General features: G+C 35.8%; 1 protein-coding gene across 2 annotated transcripts in view; it reads right to left on the bottom strand.

The window, feature by feature from the left end:
- Positions 1-22,038, bottom strand: part of MUC19 (mucin 19, oligomeric) — a 166,716-nt gene that overhangs the window by 89,386 nt on the left and 55,292 nt on the right. For both annotated transcript variants that reach the window (XM_085024733.1, NM_001113286.1), the window contains 18 exon segments: positions 21,273-21,519; positions 19,268-19,320; positions 19,073-19,173; positions 18,680-18,831; positions 17,941-18,079; positions 16,548-16,652; positions 16,262-16,456; positions 15,462-15,701; positions 15,234-15,390; positions 13,459-13,584; positions 12,283-12,424; positions 11,347-11,378; positions 10,763-10,792; positions 9,448-9,489; positions 8,907-8,939; positions 8,488-8,532; positions 1,858-1,896; positions 578-676 (listed from right to left, as the gene is read on the bottom strand). In XM_085024733.1, coding sequence (XP_084880859.1) covers positions 578-676; positions 1,858-1,896; positions 8,488-8,532; positions 8,907-8,939; positions 9,448-9,489; positions 10,763-10,792; positions 11,347-11,378; positions 12,283-12,424; positions 13,459-13,584; positions 15,234-15,390; positions 15,462-15,701; positions 16,262-16,456; positions 16,548-16,652; positions 17,941-18,079; positions 18,680-18,831; positions 19,073-19,173; positions 19,268-19,320; positions 21,273-21,519 — 1,977 coding nt within the window.

Here is a 22,038-nt window from a genome sequence, read left to right as displayed (position 1 = left end):
AGAAAAGAGTATGCTGTTCAATGCTTTCCAAACTTTATCACACTTTTACATTTCACTCTTTCCAAAACTTATCACACTTATACAATTCACGCTTTCTAAAAACTGATCATAAGAATCACCTGGGTTGCTTATTAAATATACAGATATACTAGCCCAGTGATTGTCAGGCCAAGCTATACATTAAGAAGTAACAGCAAGGCTTTTAAAAAGTTCTTATGCCAGGACCCTTCCTCCAGGAATTTTGATTCAATTAGTCTGTAAAAGGCTCTTCAGTATGTATTTACAAAAACGCTTCTAGCCAGTTATAACTTGTAGCCAAGACTGCAAACCATGACTTTTGCCCCACTTCAGATTCATAGCCTCAGAAGTTCAAAGGCAGGAGTCTTGGATTCTGAAACAATACAATTTGCTATAAATCACCTCTGAGCTGATGATAGGAAAACACTGCTCGTTAATCCCATAAATGTAGAGATACTGAGGTCATGAGTATGTGCATTTATGATAATTAATAACTCAGAAGTGCTGGCAACTTCCCTAAGATCAGTAAGCAGGGGCTTCAGACCACCCATTGCCATACCTGGAGGGCCTTCCGGGGTCGTGCCTGGGGCAGCTGAGTCCTCACTTGTGCTCTTGTTCCCAGACACGGTTGTGACACCCTCTGATACTCCTGGGGCCCCTGACAAAGAGTGGGGAGGCAGTATTACTTCCATTGTTTAAGGATTCTACATGTCACTCTACTCTAATGCCACACAATTGAGGTTTCTAATACAAAAGAAATCTTTAAATGCGCCTTAGGATTTCTGTGGTGAGAGGCTCTTACATCACCGGAGCTTAAATCTTTAGTCCAACCTGTAATATGTTCCATGCCCTTTAATAGGGGCTAAGGTGCACATCCTGATTTGCCTGATATTCCTGGGCTTATGGATCCTGGGCTTGGTTCCCTGGGTGTGCTATCATCCTCACCTCCCGGTATTGATGCACTAGGAGCCCCTTCTCCTCCTGAAGCAAAAATAGTAGTTGGAAAAATACCCTAGACATAAACCAGGTCATTTAATCCTATAAAAATCCTCTGAGGCAGGTAATATCACTATTTCCACTTAACAGATATGGTTAAATGACCTGCTCCAGGTCACCCAGGCAGTCTAGACCCAAACTCATATTCTAACCCATGCTTCTCAGATGTTCGGTGGTAAAAGAACAATTCTGTAGTTTTCAATCTACTATATTGATGCTTGGGAAAAATGTCATGAAAGTAGAGGAATCAAAGTTTTAAAAATAAAGCTATATAAAACATAAATTTTTATTCAACAAATATAAAATTGTTATGTCAAACGGCCATGTTTCTAAAGATTTGTTTTCTGTTTCAATTCTTATCTCACATTGGGTCAGTAATAAACATCCTGGATTGCATTCATGTGCAGATCAATCTGTGAGAAAGCTCTGCTCGAGATCCCTGTCTTAACTGCCTAATAACTAAAGAACGCTGATTGACTCATCATTATTGCCTAAGCAATTCCGATTCAATTTTTAGAAAATATACAGTAAGTAGTCATCACCTTAAAATTTCAATCAGTTACTGATCTAATTGGAATTAAACAGTTGCTTAATTTGTACTGCTCTAATTTATTTCTTTCAACACATCATTTTTTTTTTTTTTACGTAAACTTAAATCTTATTCCAAAAAGTATTTAAGACATCAATGTGATTTTAAGTTTAGGGAATAGCCTAGTACACTGCTTGTTTGAAATATTTTTTCAAAATCCAAACTCATAAATTCTTTCTTAAAAGCACAAAGTTACTAATAAATTACTCTGACAGATATTTTTTACATATAGAATCAGGAATTAACAGACTAACCTGTAGTAAAAGTTTCACTGAGAAAACTCAGAGTTGTTCCTGATGAGAAAAAAAGAAATGATGTGAATATTCTGATCTCAAGGGGAAAATACTAGAAAGATTGCTCACTTGTTAATTTGCTCACTAAACACATAGTAGTTTGCAATATACTTAGTTTTGAGTGTCGACAATACATTTTTTTGTGTGTGGCCACACCCGCAGCATATGGAAGATCCTGGGCCAGGCATTGAATCTGAGCCACAGCTGTGAACTACGCTGCACCTGCAGCAATGCCAGATCCTTTAACCCACTGTGCAGGGCCTCTGAAGAAACCCACTGCACCACAGCAGGAACTCCCATACATTTGTATTTCATCTTTAGAATAGTGACATTATAATGTCACTCTTTTCAATGGACATGCATATGTGTGTGGTGGATGTTTATACACCACGCATATGTGCATATGCTGAATTCTACCAAATACAGTGTAATAGAATATATCAACAATGAGACCTTTGTTCTCTCCTAAGCAGAGGCTGATTTTGCAGTTTATAATTTCTGTGACTTAACTTTATTTCTGTCTTCACCGTCAGTATTTTTCTACTGAGTAGCACTTAGTCTATAAGGCAAGGAGAAGGAGAAATATTTTCCAAGGTTTATTTTTGTGATTGGATATAGCAGGTTCATGGAGATAAACCATGAAGTTACCAGTAAACTCCTGAAGGAAGAGGCCATATTTTATGGGCATTCCCAGCACCTGCCAGGGATGTGGTAGAAGCTTATTTGTTTGTTTGTTGAGGTGGTCTGTGGACTTAAACATAAGCCTTTATTAATCCTCTATCTCTGTCCCTCTTGTCTACTGACTCTTTGTCCAGCCACACTGACGTTCTTTCAGTCTTTCAAACCTGCTATTTGCGGTACCCTGTACTTGGAACACGGTACCCGCCCTCTTCTCCTAATTCAAATTCCTTTGGTCAGTTCTAATTCAATCATCTTTTCTTCAGCCTTTCCTGAAAATCTTGACTTGATGAAATCCACTCGTCACCCACCCTACCCCCATTTTATTTTATTTACTTTTATTTTACTTTTTTGGTTTTTAGGGCCACTCCTGCGGCATATGGAGGTTCCAAGGCTAGGGGTTGAACTGGACCTACAGCTGCCAGCCTATACCACAGCCACAGCTATGCTAGATCCAAGAGTGTCTGTGACCTACACCACAGCTCACAGCAATGCTGGATCCCTAACCCACTGAGTAAGGCCAGGGATTGAACCTGCATCCTCATGGATACTAGCCGGGCTATCTCCACTGAAACACAACTCCACTCTACCCCCATTTTAAGAACTTCGTAGCTCTTGTCATTGATGCAAGTTTCCATTTGCTTTTGTAATTACTTAAGTGATATCCATCTTCCTGACTAGACTATCATTTTATGGTTTATGCTTTAGGAATACAAGGACCACATCTATTTTAATTCATCTTTAAATCTCTAACAGTATCAGAATGCCTAGTACATATCAGGTGCTTGATAAGCATTTCTCAGGGGAATGAATGGATTAATTAATCACTCAATCAATGAAGTAAAAGTAGCACACCTATTCTGCATCTGAAGAATTGAGCTCAGAAAAGGTAAATGATTTGTTCAAGATCTCTGACAGTCAATGAAAGTTGGGACTAAAATCTAAGTCACCTAGCCCCTTGGATTCTGACCCATACAACTTTTTATGTAATGCTGCTTCTATAATGTATCACCTCTTGTAGTTTATTATTTTTATTATCCATTCACCAATTAATGATAATATTTATAAATTAGACTAGACACTATAGAATATAATAGCAAATAAATAAGATAAACTATCTCCCCTAATTACTTCACAAAACAGACATAGTGTAAGTCAAGCAGTTTGAGAGAAGATGTATGTGAATATTTTGAAAATTACTGTCAAGCTTTGGCTGAGGAGATTTTCCAATCAATATCAAGTAGAATCCAACAGACCAATTCAGATCTTGATATCTTTTCTCACTAACAAGATAATACTTGGACATTTGAATTAAAATACCTTGTTGTTCTGGATGTAAGAATCACGTAGAAAGACTCTTATGCCATGGTCCACAGAGACAATCAACACTACAGTGATGTAGCAAGAAAGACCCCAACACATCAAAAGACTTTGGTGCAGAGACCTTTTCCAGTATAGATTTAACCTTTAAGGAATTCCAATGATCTTGATTGGAACTCTTTTAAACTGAAGGCAGTCACATTTCATGAAAAGCAGCATTATCACATTATCACATGGAGAAGAATCAATCTTCTCCAGAATTTCCACATCTGACTATGTGGGGATGAACACAGAGTTAAGGGGAATACAGTGTGTGTGATTCAGTGTGGCGAAGGAGGCAACATGCTCCTGAGTGGATCTCAAGGATCCATATTCTATCAGGGCCATGAGAGGTGTCTCAGCCAATCACAGATTGGAGTACAAACCACTCGGGCTATTATGACATAGTTCCCTTTTCCCACAAATGAACTTGAGAAGAGGGAGTCTGAAATTGTTGATAAAGCAATAAAAAGTAGGGATAAGCCTCTACTCACAGGAATACATGAGAACCCAATCCACTTTTCACCATGGTTTAATTACCCAAACTGATAGATGAAGCATGACTGTTCTCATTAGTTTTGACATCAATAGCCATTACAATTTCAAGGGACTTTTCCATTATTTGCAAATGAACAGACAAACTAAAGTACTTGATGATATGAATTACTGTGTATCAGATTCTTTGTTGCCAAGACACAAATGATACTAGAAAGAGCTTCCTTTACCAAAATATTTATAGCTCTGTGTATTATGACAATTTGCAAAATGATTGTCCATTTTAATCATGATAAACTTGACTATTAAAATAATTTATTTTATTTATTATTTTTATCTCATTGTTACTTCATGATAAACTTTTTAAAATAAAATCTTGTAATTAATTTCTCAGCTACCACAAAGGTTTTTTATTACTTCTAAGAACCATTTAAATTCTTATAAAATTTATGAAGTATTTTATAAATGATTGTTTTGTCATTTTCCTTCAATGGATTCCTTTTTACTTAATATGAATTTCTGAAGGATAAGCGTAAGGGATATCTATGACATTTTTCCTAATAGCAAATCCAGTACTGCAAAATTTGATTTTTGCAAAATATCTTACTTCTGAAAAAAATTTAGAATTCATACACTGGTTTTAATTCAGGAAGTGGTATATTTGTGATTAATTGTTGAAACTAATACTAAACTCCTCTGCTAAGATGTATTTGTTTACATAATGAATTATTATTTATAAAACTGATACTAGTAATAAACTTGACTTTACCTAGTACTTACTATGTATTATACTAACATGTGCTATCACATTTACTCAAGTCCGGTAATGTAGATATTATATTTTCCCCACTTAACTACTGAGAAAAACTAAAGTTCAGAGTATTTGAGGGGCTAAAACTAGGGTCATACAGCTAGTAAGTGGAAGAGAAGAGATTCAAATTCTTATCTTTCTGCTTCCGCTTCCCACTATACTCAGCTGGTTCTCTATAATATTCTGGTGCAATTATTTTATGTCTATTACTAATGCAATTTTAGAATAAGCACATTATAAAAACAAATCAAATTTACATATAACCTATATTGTAAAATTTTGATATTTTGACTTTTTGAGAAAAAAATGCATTTTAAGATATTAAATTGTTATGTAGCAGAAACCCGCTTTTTCAGTTATATAAGTATCCCATTTAGTCAATGAGCTAATTTTAGTTTTAATGGAAACTTATTAATAAACTATAAATTGTAACACAAGTCCCAATTTGATATTGGAATTTGCAGCTATCTATACACTACTACTTCAATAATAGATTTAAATTAAATTCAACTTTATTTTCTCTCAAAGATCAAAGCACAGACTCATTAAGGCTAGAATCTAGAAAAAAAAAATGGATTTTAATCCTCTCTCTGCTACTTATTAGCAAGTAACCTTGGACACATAACCTCTTTGTGCTTCCATTTCTTCATTTGTAAACTGAGGAGAATAATGGCATCCATTTCATAGCGTTTTCTATACCAAATAGTATAATATGTGTCAAATGCTTAGTGCTCAGTGGGTGTTAGTTCTGTGTCAAGAACTGTCAATCTAAACAGGGAAAAAACATGCTTGCATAATTTTCTTCTAAAAATAACATACTTATTGGAATGGATGGCTATGTATTTATCAGGGTATTTTAACCCTTTGAAAGCATGTACTGTATAGAAAAGAGATATATAAGCATAGGGAAAGCATATGCTTTGCATATTGCTTCCTTTGTGTTTTAAGTTATTTTTGTAATGTTTTTGTAAATGTGTCAAAAGTGCACTTCATGCCTATGCTATTTACCTCAAAGATATGTGCAACAGTAAATTCATATCTCAACTTCTATCCAAAGTGCTTGAACATAAAGTTAAATAAATCATCAATCCTATTCTGAGAAACTTTGCCTTTCTTCTGTCTGGCAGGAAGACTAATTTATGTATGTATGTATGTATGTACGTATGTATGTATGTTCAGGGCTTCACTTTGGGTATATGAAAGTTCCCTAAGGGTCAAATTGGAGCTGCTGCTGCCAACCTACACCACGGCCACAGCAACGTGAGATCCGAGCCGCGTCTGCAACCTACACCACAGCTCACGGCAACACTGGATCCTTAAGCCACTGAGTGAGGCTTAGGTCGGAACTGTATCCTCATGGATACTCGTCAGATCCATTTTTGCTGAGCCAGAACGGGAACTCCAAGAAAGGCAATTTAAATTTATGGAAAGGACTTTAAAATAACTTACACAATCCTTTCAATTTATAAGTAAAAAACAAAAACAACAACAAATGACCAGTGGAAAGTACTTGATACAGGGAAGTAATGATCCAATACTTGATAAAAAAAAGTTCTCCACCTAGGGAACAAGATAATGGCAAAAATGTGCCCTTCCGCGCGGTCTCATTGAAATAAATCTTATTCAAGAATTATAGGTTTTTAACACCAAATTGATATCTAAGACTGCCGAAAATAAAAATCGGACAGCTTTCGTTAAACTAAATTAACCCACTAGTCATACTGTTTCCATTCAGAAGTAATAATATATCATTCAAAATGAAAGCACTTTTAGGACACTGAGACCGTAATCCAAAATTCTGGGTAAAATGGGTTCTCTTGTCCAAGAAAAAAATCCTTCCATCTATTGTAGATAGTTCCTGGAGAGGTAATAATACATTCTCAAGAAAAATGATATGTTTTCCTAGCTGTATTACAGTATCTTTTCAGCATCTATTTAAATATTTTTTGGTTGAGGCCTACTGTATTTAGAAAGAAATGAAAAACTTGCTAGTGATGAAGACTATAAACTCTTATTTGTGGATCCATTTTTCTCATCACTGATCAAGCAAGGTTCACCACTAAAACGTTAAAAAATAAAAACCATTATGTAGTTCTAGATTTATCACAATTTGTCAAATGCTGTTCAACTCTTAAATCATTGACGTCAGTAAAAGAAATGGGATGTGACTTCCAAGCCTACAATTTGTGCAAGGCAATTACTCCACAAAAGGATCCTTGCTTCCTTTAAAAACGTTCTAAAAGCAAACACTTTAAACTGTTTTATTTTTACCATGACATGATGCTTATTGAATGAATTTCTAAAGCCATTTTTTTTAAGTATGTTGGTGTACCTTAAAATGAAATGTTTTATTCTCACATGAAAAATGAAAATCAATAGAATATTAGACATGGCTGTTTTTTAAGGGCTTCAAAATAAGACTATCAATGAAGATTCAAATACCTTCTGAGATGCTTTCCATCCTCACTTTAAGTAGACTGTTACGACTCCTCAGTCACCAGTAAATGGACATGTTATCGCTTATGGTTGTCAAAATTCAGAAATGTCACATTTTATTCTGAATATTTCATACCCAGTCCAGGAATGTATGGCACAGTTGAAGTATACAATTTAGGATTATTTATGGAATTGATTGAATCAACAGAGATGACCAAGTTGAATGATCTGAGACCCCAAGTCACAGATTTTTGAGGAAATGAAATAAATTATTATTTGAACAATTTCTAAATTATAAATTGTTCTGTATTATATGGGCATAATCTCAGAAAAGAAGATGTGGAATAGTGGATGAGGAGCTAAGAATTAAACCACTAATAATCATTTTTAAATTGAAATTTAATACCCCAAATTTCATATGTGTCAGTTCATCCGGGAAATAAACACGAATTTACTCCAGCAACAAGACGTATGTATATGCATATATATATGACTGGGTCACTATGCTGTACAGCAGAAATTTACACAATGTGTGAAAATAGAATGTGTACATGTATGTGTAACTGGGTCACCATGCTGTACAGTAGAAAAAAATTGTATTAGGGAAATAACTATTAAAAAATAATAATAATAAAATAAATAAATAAATAAACAAATGTATAATAAAAAAAGAAAAAAAGTGGAGTTCAGTTAGGGGAAGAAAAAGATCCTAAATATAGGCAAGTGGGACTGTTTATTCTAATATGAAAAAAAAATTTAAACATACGTGAAAACATTTATCTGTTATTTTACAGGCTTTCTAATGCACTTACCTATTGTTCCACTGCTTGAGGTTGTAATCGCTGGAATGGAAGCTGCTAAATTGGAGAAAACATTGAAAAAAATAAGTTTCATATAAAAGGAAAATATGTTTCTGAGAACATCTATGGTCATATGTATATGGATCAACCTGAAATTATTGTTTCAGAGAAATTTGATTATATAGGTAAATAGGTGTCAAAATGTAAAATCAAAGTTTTAAAATCTACAGCCACAAGTAAAAAGTCAAAGACTCTTTGTTTGTCTACTGTTTTTTTTCCAAAGTCTTCCTCTAAAATCTCAAAAAAAAACACACAGAAAACAAAATCTTTCCCTAAAAGTGTAACTGCAAAAGTATAACACTGAAAGAAGAAGTTCTGAATTTTTAAAAAATGTCTTCTTGATTAAGTTGTGGTTGATGATGATGGCTTACCTGTGCTTGAGCTACTGGTTACCAGTGTGATTGCTATGCAAAGAAGGAGACAAATATTTGGAAATGTATGTTAACATGGCATTGAAACAGAAGATTAAAAAGCCTTTTTTAAGACATGGTTAAGTATCTCTGGAATGCAAATAAATGATTAAATGTAACAGTTAATTCACCAGATATTCACATATTTCAATATACTCTATTCCTCTTTCCACTGCTTTAATTACAAATCATTCAGTTAAAGTTAAAATTCCTTGGTATTAGTGAAAAAATGTACATTATTTTCAAATAATTTAGCACAGAATTTTCCTTTACAGCCAATTTTTTTTCAAAATTAGTAGTTTGTAGAATGTTCTTTTTAGAACATTTTTAGGAAAGTTGTTCACTAGTATTACAATTGGATGTATATTCTGCTATTTGACCTTTAGGAAATAAATATATAGAGAGTAACAAATCTGAAAAAAAGGACCAAAATGCCTGAGTTGCAAATTCACTTTGCTGCTAATTTAGAATCTAAAAAACAATAAACATTTTTTTTTTTTACCTGCTTCAGTGCTTAATATGGAGGTAGCTGTTGTAGTAGAAACTGTTTAGGGAAGACAATATTTATGAAAATAAATTACTTGAATAGTTTTGCTGGCAAATTTAGTTAAAAAACCAGTTATTATAAACTAAATAAAAGTTTCTGAAATTGTATTCAGAGGTTAAATGACAAAACAATCTTTCATTTAAGTCAATATGAATAAGTCTATATATTTATGTCCAACAAAAATAACTAATTATTTGCTATTATTACCACTTAACCAAAACACATAGGAGCTTTATAAGGTCCATTTATGGGATGAGATGAACCCTGACATGTGATACCTTAGCTTTAGGGAAGTGACCAATGATAATTAAAATAAATAGCATTTTATTGGTGATCACCGACTAAATGCATTAGCAAAATCTAAGGCTTCCAGTTTACTATACTGTCTTTTGACACCATCCCCAAATATTGATCAACAGCAAATAAAAATTCCATTCTTGAATCACACAATCCAGGAATATGCAAGCGTACTGCAGCAACTCCAAATACACATATATTGCCAGTAAATTAAAGGTTCCAAACACTGAGTTAAACTGCATGTTGCCCAGCACACACTTAAATGGACATAACTGAAATAACCTTAGAGCTTGCAACAAAACATGAGTTAAGAAAAATGAACTCTTTATTTCTATGTTTTCAAGTCTTCTCCCAGTGTTATCGTGATTTCAATTTACTTCACAGGAGACCACATTTACTTCTTTTTCGTTACACTTTTTTCAATTATCATCTAAAAATGTCAAGCTTTGGATTTTTTTTTTTTTTTTTTTGACTTTTTGTCTTTTTCTAGGGCCACACTTGTGGCATGTGGAGGTTCCCAGGCTAGGGGTCTAATCGGAGTTATAGCTGCCAGCCTACACCACAGCCACAGCAACGCGGGATTCAAGCCGAGTCTGTGACCTACACCACAGCTCACGGCAACACCGGATCCTTAAACCGCTGAGCAAGGCCATGGATCGAACCCGTAACCTCATGGTTCCTAGTCAGATTCGTTAACCATTGAACCACGACGGGAACTCCTGGATGGTGATATTTAACTAACAAGCATATATTACATATTGTATGTTCTAAACACATTCCTAACTTAATTCATGGGAGTATAATGAAATAGTATTTTGACATATTTTCCAATAACTGTTAATTTTAGTTAGGAATTTTAGATCAGCAGATTTACCAGTATATGTTTTACTGGCACAGATTCATGTGAAATTATAAATGATTACCCACAAAAAGAAATTAGAAATACACATTTAAACTATAATGATGATTTTACCTGTAAATGTTGAATTTGTAAGAGCAGATTCTGAAATAATATTAAGTTAAATTAATGACAGGAACAAAAAATTGTGCAAAAAATTCTACAACCCAAGCTGCCTCAGAGTTATCTATCTCTTTTTTATTTCACTTCTTCTGATTTCTAATATGGAAAGGAGTCACTTATATATTCTTTTGAAGCTTATTGATACTTGCTGCTAGGATTGTGTTGCACATGAGCAATCCTTCAAATATTAATTTCTTTCAGTATAATCCTCACCTTCCACACCATCCCTTTATTAAACTCTTTTAACTGATGTCTCCCTCCATTAAATTCCAGAAACTGCAGATAGGCAAGCACCCACCAGCCGCAGAACTGCCTCCTCTAGCAGTGGTTCAACCTTGGCAGCATTGGTTTTGAAGTGACCCACATAAATGCATTGAAATGGTATTGTCTCAACCCACTGAGGAGCAGCCTATAGCATTAAGTACCTACCCTACAGCTGCTGATGGTCTCAAAAGATCCTCAATAATATTATCTCAACTTTATCTCAACTTTATCTCAACTTTCCTAAGTCAATTAGATTAAATATAGGGACTCACCACTGCACTCCAACTCTCCTGCGATGCAATAGCTGAAAGTTAAATTATAAACAAAGAATGAGGTTGACATTTTTAACTCCTAGTGATACACATCTCCCAATTTCAAACCAACAAATCGCCTAACTGTGAAAATCAAAACAGAACCAGTAAATGGTTGTTTCCCCAAGAGTGGGCTATGGATTCAAACTGTTTGTGTTGTCGTGTACTGTTTCCTAATCTTTTCACTGAGGAGTTCTTGGGACCTAAAGGGATGCTTTGCCGTTAATCTGGAAAGTTAATCTTTACATCTTCAGTTTCAAACAGGACATTTTGTTTTGATGGCCGCTTTGCTCTAGTGGAGACCTCACCTCTTTGCATCCATGTTTACTGTCTAAAAGCCTACAAACTTGAGCTTACATTTTGAGAATGAAAACTTTTTTACCCCAAAAGTGACATTTTCTGTCCTGTCTTCTGAACTAAGCATAAGATTGAATAATCTATATGTTATGTGGATTCACTGGAAACACAAAGCAACCAGTATCAAGTGATATAAAACCGAACCTAAAGTGGATCTTCTCATTTAAGAATAACAGAGTTAGGAGTTCCCATTGTGGCGCAGCAGAAAGAACCCCACTAGGAACCATGAGGTTGTGGGTTCAATCCCTGGCCTTGCTCAGTGGGTTATGAATCCAGTGTTGCCATGAGCTGTGGTGTAGGTCGCAGACACGGCTCGAATCCCATGTAGGCCGGCGGCTACAGCTCCGATTAGACCCCTAGCCTGGGAACCTCCCTATGCTGTGGGTGCAGCCCTGAAAAGACAAAAAGACCAAAAAAAAAAAAAAGGAATAACAGAGTTAAAAATTACATACACATATTTTTTTCTTAATTGTTTTCTAAATAAAAATGCAAAAAAAAAAAAAAAAAACAGAACTATTGGACAGTTAGTAGAGAATGTACCATATTCTCCCACAGTTATCCTGGATCACTCCACCCGCTGGTATGATATCATTATAGAAGCAGCTGCACTCAGATAAACTGACGCATTTCATGGTGTTCTCATCCAGGTAGGGAGCACTGTCTGGGCACTTAGCATAGCAGCCTGTGTGTAGAAATGACCCACAGTTCATCTCTAGTTGCAGAAATTCATCATACTGCATTATACATTTGTAAATTTATTTCAGTGATTCCATGAACTGAAGTAGATAATGGCAAAATTACATCACACTACACTCTTAGTGAAAATATATAAAATTGAACAGGATTCAGTTCCTCTTGCAGTGAAAGATCAACCTAAGAATTTAGACATTCTGGCTGATTTAATTTTTTTCTACAATGTTTCCTAAAATATTTTTAAACAATTTGCTATTTTAATGACAGGCACAATGTTGAATGTAATATAAGGCTTTGAAAAATGTCTTGAAAGGTGAGTGTCAATTCTATATATCTACTCTTGCAGGGGTTGAGAAGTCATCATAAAATGGGCTGAAAAGCCCCCAAAGCCTGGGATTTAACGTTTTTTTTCTGTAACTTTTCTTTCTTTTAAAAAATTAATTATAGTTGACTTACAATGTTCTGTCAATTTTTGCTGCACAACAAATTGACACAGTTATACATATATATGCAGATACATCCTTTTTCTCATAGTATTTTGCATTTCAGATGGATAAGCAATGAGGTCCTGATATATAGTACAGAGAACTATATCCAATCATTAGTGACTCGTGGAAAGATTTTGCATCATCTTCTTTTCTTGCCATTTCTCTTTTTCTTTAAGATATGTAATGCTATGAGTAAAATACCTTTTAACCATGGGATATAGGTAACTGTCCTCCATTCAAGAGAATACATCATATGTTGCATTCTGAAACTACATTCTCAACAAACTACATGGTATCATGAAAGGTGTAAAGACTGACAATGGGATCAGATTGCTATGTTCTCCCTCTCCTATTAAACAGATGATTTATGTCTAGAGAAAATATTTCTAATATAGAAATATTAACATCATAATAAAGATAACTTCAGTAAATTACAAAATGTAACATACTGAGTTGGCAGAAACTAACATGATTTTTCAGTTTTAAGATATCAGTGTAATTTGTATCTCTTGCATATTATTAAAATATGACTTACCTTCTAAAAGTGCAGAAAATTTCTGGCCAATTACTCGATCTTTGCATGTTTTTGCAGTCACTGTACCACAAGGTTCATAACGCCAGCTGCATTCCCCAGGTGCATTATAATAATCACAGTAGACAGCTATAATTGAATGATATCAAATTACTTCCATTCATTAGCTGACAATTTTCTACTTTCATTTTCCAAATCATTTTTATAAGAGATTTTGAATCCTACTAACAATAAGCAGACCTAAAGTATATCATGCTGTCTTATAAAGTTCCTTTGGCTTTATCTAAATTGCCATGTAAGCCAAAAGAGCTTACAAAAAAAGGAGGGAACGCATATAAAATCAAAGTAGCACTTTTCTTTGACATTCGCAAGAAGATTGGTTTGAAGCGGAAGAATAAACATTAATTTTCCCATTTTGAGATATTTTAGGTCATAGGCTATATTCATGGTTTTAACGTTCAAGCTTAAATGAGAAAAATAAATCTCTACGAGGCTTCTTTAATATGTAAATAGCAGTTCCCCAATGAAGTAACTAAATATTTCAATATGATATATAACGCTGTGTATAATAAACTGAATAAAATAAGGATTCGATTTCAACATTTCTCATCTGTCATATCTTCTCTTATAAACCTTTCTTTGGGAGTTCCCACTGAGGCTCAGCAGTAACAAACCCAACTAGTATCCATGAGGACTCAGGTTTGATCCCTGGCCTCACTTAGTGGGTTAAGGATCCAGTATTGCTGTGAGCTGTGGTATAGGTCGCAGATGCACCTCAGATCTTGCATTGCTATGGCTGGGGTGTAGGCTGGCAGCTGCAGCTCCGATTTGACCCCTCGCCTGGGAACTTCATATGCTATGGGTGCGGCGTTAAAAAAGACAAAAAAGCAAAACAACAAAAAACAAAATACCTTTCTTTGGAAGGAAAATAATTGACTGATTTCTACTAAACTTATCACATTCCATATATATCAAGATTCAGTTTACAGTCACATTACAGTTCATCTTAACCAGAGCTCCACAAATGTTTTCAAGATAATGTGTGAAGACTTCAGCCAAAAATGGTATATGAGGTAAATGTTTAAGACTATATAATTATATCAAGATAAGTAAACAATTTCTTTTTATTTTCAGTTTTGTTCCTGACATACGGAAGTTCCCTAGCCAGGGATCAAACCTATGTCACAGCATTAACCCCAGCCACTGCAGTGACAATGATGATCCCTAAACCACTGTGCCTCAAGGGAACTCCAAGTATTCATTGTTCTTCTAAGTATGAATAAAAAATATTTTGCTGGAGTTCCCTTTGTGGTTCAGCAGTTTACAAACCCTACTAGTATCCATGAGGATGCAGTTTTGATGCTCGGCCTCGCTCAGGGGGTTAAGGATCCCACATTGCTGTGGCTGTGGCACAGGCCGGCAGCTGCAGTTGTGATTTGACCCCTAGCCTGGGAACTTCCATATTCCTCAGGTGCAGCCCTAAAAAGCACAAAAAAAAAAAAAAAAAAAAAAAAAAAGAAAAGAAAAAGAAATGTTTTCCATCCATAGTCAGTTTTCTCCTGTGAATGTAAGAACTTTTGAAACCAAAATTGAATTTAATGGTGCTATGCCAAGAGCTGCATTTTTTAAACAGTTTTTTCCATCATAAACAAATATATTTATGTTTCTAAACCTGTGCACAAGAATATGTATTTTATAGAAAATATGAGACGATTGTCTCACAAAACAATTTTGTCTAATTGCGTTTGAAAGAACAACAACATATGGGCCCCACTTACGACAGAGATCTGGTTTTCTCCATGTGACACAGACTCCAACCGCACTGCAGGCCTCTGCGTACATCGCCACGGCTGTGCAGAATCCCAGGTACTTCCCCTCCATGTCACACGCACAGGCTTCTTCAATACACGCGTCGTAGTACGCACTGGGGTCCACCTAGGCAGAGCACAGCACATGAGTCTCCGAGAGCAAGGCTCTGCCTGCCATCACTCCCGGAGCCAAGCTACCTTGTTGTGGCAGTCTCGGAAGGTGCTGTCCCGGATGATCTCACATTTCCGCACAGCCCAGGCTTTGCAGTACGGGTTTGAGTCACACGGGAAACTTTGAGTGACAGTGTCCGAACATTCTTGACTGGTTTTCCAACTATTGCCAAATTCCAGCTCTCCAACAGCCACGGATGAATATCGCGTTGTGAAATCATCCTTCAGGTCGCCATTATTGTTTCCGCAAAGACCACACACTTTGCCCTAGGTGGATCAGAAAGGGAAATTTAAAAAGTGAGTTATGCTAGAGACATATATAGAGCTAGACAGATATGGATAGATGATAGATACTAAGCCTGTATATATCATAACCAGACTCTAGAATCTGTGGATACGAGTCTGCTCCTGTTTAATCCAAGATATCCTCTGTTGCAAAATGATTTACTGTTGACTAAGAGAAATGCCTTAAGAATTAAAAAATTAGATGCACTAGCTTCAAATTCTACATGTGTGTACTTTCAGATTCTTAGGATATTTGCTCCAAAGCACACATTTAATTCTATTTATACACCAAGTAACTAAATATGGCGAACCTAGAATGCTTCAGGTTGTTTGCCTTTATTTTTCACCAGATTGTCTCACTTTTGATAACATTTAACATTTCCTGTAAGGTCGAATAAAGTGGAGGCTTGTTCTATCACAGAGACAGCCATTTGCCCACCTATGACTATGTCTCTAATTCTCAGTAGCAAAAATTATTTTACTTCTGTTATTTGCTTTTGTTATGTTATGTTATTATATAAACGTGAACGTGATATACATACATTCCAGCGCGGATCCAATATGACAGAGATTCTGGTATTTTTATCCCAAATTATGGTTATTCCACTTAAGAATTTCAGAATCAAGTACAGGCCAACGGTATGCACAGAGTATGAATTTTCTTCGAGTTCACATTCCTTACTTTCTGTAGTTTTAACTGCTGTGACTTTACCATCGTGCAAGACAACATTCTGATCCTGTAAATTAAAAGACAGACTTACAATAACATCAGTTTTGACAGTTCATAATCTGAGAGGAAACGGCAAACAAACAGAAATACTACAGTACCTGAAAAGCGACTATAATTTTTCTTGAGCATGTAAGTCCATCTTCACAGCATGGGACACTTTCAGTTAAAATACGGAATGTGCCATTTTCACTACCACAATAATCCTTAAAAATTAAATTTTAATAAGTTTATTAATACCAGGGACATGGAACTCAATTACAATATTTGTATGAGACAAATATTTCATATGCAATGACAGATTATACCCAATAAATTACCATAGGTTGTGCCATGACAATTCCCAAAAGACAGTGGTTTAACTGCATTATGGGTCGATGGCCTTGACTGAGTCCAGATTAGTTAACTAGTCCTTTTCCTATTACTTTTACATAAGTTTTAAAATTATACCATAGATACATAAATACTTGAAGTTAAAAATCTTAGCTTTATCTCTAGGCTCTGTAAATAACTAGATAAAGATTTCTTTCTCTGATTCATATGGAATTTGATATTCAATCAAAACTAATGCAAAACAGGAGTTCCCGTCGTGGCGCAGTGGTTAACGAATCCGACTAGGAACCATGAGGTTGCGGGTTCGGTCCCTGCCCTTGCTCAGTGGGTTAACGATCCGGCGTTGCCGTGAGCTGTGGTGTAGGTTGCAGACGCGGCTCATATCCCACGTTGCTGTGGCTCTGGCGTAGGCCGGTGGCTACAGCTCCGATTCAACCCCTAGCCTGGGAACCTCCATATGCCGCGGGAGCGGCCCAAGAAATAGCAACAACAACAACAACAAAAGACAAAAGACAAAAAAAAAAAAAAAAACTAATGCAAAACAATGCAAATTTCACCCACTCCTTGTTAGGTGTATGGAACAAGTGTAAACTCTGGAACCAGACAGATCTAGGTCTGAATAAGGCATTTTCTACTTAGTAGTTCACGTTGCTTGATCTCTCTAAACCTAAATTTTTTCATCTCTATCATAAGAATATTAAATCTTGTATATTGCAGATGGTTAATGTAATAAAATATATAAATTTACTTGAAAAAGAAGCACTCATAAAATGGTAACTGTCATTGTTGCTGGTAGTTGTTAAAATGACATCTAACATTTATTGAGCAGTTAGTACATGCTCCAATATTTGCTCTAATTTGGTTTTAAGTAGGGGCTATTTCCATTCCCATTTTACAGATAAGGAAGCGGTGACAGAGAGAAATTAAGGAAAGTGTCCAAAGTAACACATCTGAGAAATGGTAGAGCCGGGAGTGAAATCTAGGCCTACTGTCTCTAGAATCATCATCACATTATGCTGTATGGTACCGTCTTTGAGAAGCATATAAAATGCCATTCTTTTTAATTTCACATTTTGAGAATAAAATTCTCCAAAGCTCATCTACTAATGAATACTAATTTAAAAGTATAGAAAAATTGTGATAAAACACACTTGTAATTACCTCAAGGAATGAATACTGGCAGAGACCATCAAAGCTATAAGTTTTTCCATCAAAAGTTCTAATATGGCCTTCCCCATAGATGTGACAGGTGGTTTGACATTCGTTTTGTGTACAGTTCCAAGATCCTTTTATGCAAGTACTAAAAATAATAATATCTTGTGGTAATTATATCATGCCAAGATTCATATATTCATACAATTTTTATAAAGAAGCACAAAGCAATGTTTCATATTAGTTCATATTAGTTTAAATTTCACAGTTGTCTTCATTATAGCATTTGATGTTCATCATACATAATGCTATAAAATTTGTATTTTAAAAATAGCATTTTTTGGAGTTCCCCTCATGGCACAGTGGAAATGAATTCAACTGGGAATCATGAGGTTGTAGGTTCGATCCTTGGCCTCACTCAGTGGGTTAGGGATCTGGCCGTGCTGGAAGCTGTGGTGTAGGTTGCAGATGTGGCTCAGATCTGATGTTGTCGTGGCTGTGGTGTAGGCTGGCAGCTGTAGCTCTGAATAGACCCCTCGCCTGGGAACCTCCATGTGCTGCAAGTGAGGCCCTAAAAAGCAAATTAAATTAAATTAAAATTTAAACAGCATTTTTTCTAACTACATTTGACAATTATTTTTCCAAATATCCCAAAGTATGACTTCTTCCCCATGAAAATAAGAGCAAATTGTATACTTTCTAATAGCCAAGACAAAAAAAAAAAAAATAGGAATTCTTTGTTATGCACCATTTGTTGCAGCCAACTGAGGTGACACTTCCTTGGTCATACTCTCGTCCACCAAAAGAGCATGGGCAGTCTTCAGGAAAGACACAGTTTCCTTTAGAATTCCGAACCATTCCTACAGGACAGTAGCACCCACGCTTGCAAGGCAAGTTTTCCTACAGGAATAAATATAAATCATACACCATGAGGCACTGCTCTAAATATAGCACATTATCTGTTTTAATTGACAATGCATAAATACACAAAGTATACAATTAGACTCAACATTTAACAAGCCAAAATGACACAAATAAATAATATGATTTTCTAATTCTTTTTCATTGATGGTCTGATTTCTTTCTTCCCTGAAACAATTTCAAGATGTAAAAAACTAAACTCCAATGCCATGTTACTTACTTCAAAACTAGGTATGTTCCAAGTGCTACATGTACTGTCGGCTCTTCTCTGTGCCTTAGGATCCCTGCAGTCAACATATTCAGCCCCTCCAGTACAATTCTCTGTGAGACAAAGGAAGTGGTTAATCAAAGACCTCTTAATCTTATTTGAACCAAAGTAGGTATCTTAAGCTTGCATCATGATTTCAAAACTTACGTAGGGTTAAATCAATAGGAGTCTGGCAAAGAAGGATTCCATCCCGACAGACACTGGAAATAAAAGAAAATGATACATTTAAATCACATTTCAATGACTTCTTAATATACTGTCATAGCAACTTTAACTACTCAATCATAAACCACCTGTTTTATCACAAATAGTAAGATGAATGAGACACACTCCTCCAGAAGATGCATAAAATGTACCAAATTATAAGTGATAGCCTTGCATATATTATAGGAATGTATAAATAAGGTCCTTAGGACATAAAGGGAACTTCATGGAAAAGATGACAGGATGTCAACGGATGAGTAAATTTCAACAGATACTGCTGATAAGATGCAAAGCTGTGACAAAGGAAAGAACAAAGTATGACTTGTTCAGATAGAAGGTAGGATACATTACAGAGGCAAGTTGCCTCCAGATTTCAGATGGTCTCAAATGACATGCAGTTCATTTCTATTCTTTAGGCAACTGTCACCATAAAATTTCTAAGCAGCTAAATGGCACAATCAGAATAGTGATTTAGATGTGACATTCTAGCAGTAGTACAGGAAACACGAGACAGAGACAGAGAGAGACGGCAGAGAATAGTCAAGATAGCTATCACACTAGAACCAGGAAGAGGTCTTGGAGGTTTGAAACAGGATAAGGAAGGCAACCATGACATGGAGATGATGGTAGCCTAAATTTTGTTTAAAAAGTAATCTGTGCATTCCCCAGCATCGACAGAGAAATTATCTTTATTACACCCTAACCAAATGTTTTGCGTGCTTTGATTAAAAGGGGTTGTTCCCCTGCTTTCCTTTAAAATGGCCAAGAAAAATTATTCATTGCTAAGTGAGATCTTTATGGAAACGAGGAGAAAGAGAAGGCACATCCGAAGTTTTTTAGAATGGCTGCTTCAATTTTGCAGTTACCTTTTTAAGAATTGCTCTTTCTGCATACAGAATTAGAAGTATAGATAAATTACTCTGTCCCAAACCACAGAAATCACAGCCTCTTTATCCATTTCCAAAAGTTGCAATTTTTCAACATCTCTTACTGTCCAGGAACTAAGTTCATTTTTTTTTTTCTTTTTACAGCCACACCTGTGGCATATGGAAGTTCCTGGGCTAGAAGTCAAAATGGAGCTACAGCTGCTGGCCTTTTGCCACAGCATATTTGTGGCTACGACCTACACTACATCTTGAACCAATGCTGGATCCTTAATCCACTGAGCGAGGCCAGAGATCGAACCCACATCCTCACGGACACTATGTCGGGTTCTTGCCTTGCTGAGCCACAATGAAAACTCCTATGTTCAAATGCTTGAGTATGGCCTGGCCACTGTCTTCTTTTCCAGCAAAATCCTATGCAAGGTACATGTGCAATACTTTTTCAAATATTTCCTGCGTTAGTGCATTCTGTTTATTCCACTGGAAATCACTTCTCACATTTCAATTTCGTTGAGAAAAAGATTCATCTCTGAGGAAAACTGAAATGCTGGTCTCTTCCGAGAAGTCTTTTTTTTAATCTCCCGAGGTAGCAACTGGCCCTTTCTGGTACCATATTACAGCATACGAACCTCCTTAAAATAAGCAGCACCATGCTAACTCTGAGTCCAAGACAATGCTCACTCATCTTTGTAACACCAGTGCTCAAGCACAAGGGCTGGCACACAGTAGACATTTATTGAATAACTGTTTATGGAATGATAAATGCTGAGACAACTAGAAAGCGTTGTCTGAGTATAAAATTGTTTTGCATTGTCTGTATGTAGTAACTGCTAGAATATTTTTCTACTGTCATTTAAAACCAACTAAGAGTGGGATAAATCAGTGATGGCCATTACAGTGCAGTGAACACTCCCAGTAAAAGAGGATAATTTCTTTAATAAGAGATACGAAATTTAAAATATGACAGGTCTAAAGAAGACTTCATACCAGCAAAAGACTATTTCTCTGAAAAGCATAATCCCTTGATTTCAAAGTCATAACAAGTATCTATGAAATCTCCATACCATTTATTGTTACCAATATGGATGAGTTTGCCTGGTTGCATGACCTCGTCATTTATGTAGCAGTCACACTGAGATTTTGGAACACAAGTTCCTTCATTATTGTGGTACATTCCATCAGGGCAAGTGCATCCATCAATGGGAACATCTTCCACATCGCAGCTCCTATCTCTCTCTGACAATGATCGGCAAGAACTATTGCAGGCCTTTACATTGTATTTGAAAACTAGGCCACTTGGACAAGAATGATCTGTTGGTATGGGGGAGAAAAATGGTAAACATGTATACATCCAGGAAAATTGGCAATTTTACTCCAACTTGATGTTTATAGGTACTCTGGTGAATTATTCATAATTGAGATTATGGATAATCAAGGAATAAGTACCTGTTCTTTTTTTTCATTCTATTTTTCTGTTAATATTGAGAAACTACTATAATGTTTACATAATTCTGCTGGGGATAAAACCCAAAAAGAAGATAGACTGCTCTCATGTGGCTTATATTCCAGGGGAAAAGACAATTGTGCATGCTAAAAAAGCAAGATGAGAAGCTCTAAGGATGCACAGCTGGGACCTGCCCTTGGTGAAGAGGAGGGATAGATGGACAGCATGAAGACAGCCTAGAGAAAGGTAACTCTATGTCTGGAGAACAGCTTAAGTTAGAAAAGAAGGAAATTGTTTCAAAGAGCAAGTAGAAAAATAGAAGCTATAAGCCCAGAAGCCATTAGAACTAGTATGGCCCTTGTAAGCACTTTGTTCTTGAGCCTGAA

The sequence above is a fragment of the Sus scrofa genome, chromosome 5, assembly GCF_054392235.1.
Source record: "Sus scrofa isolate SSC_HxYL_T2T_F1_AM1 chromosome 5, Sscrofa_HxYL_maternal_Yorkshire_Landrace_v2.0, whole genome shotgun sequence".
Taxonomy (NCBI): Eukaryota; Metazoa; Chordata; class Mammalia; order Artiodactyla; family Suidae; genus Sus; species Sus scrofa.
This window is presented reverse-complemented; position numbering and strand designations above follow the sequence as displayed.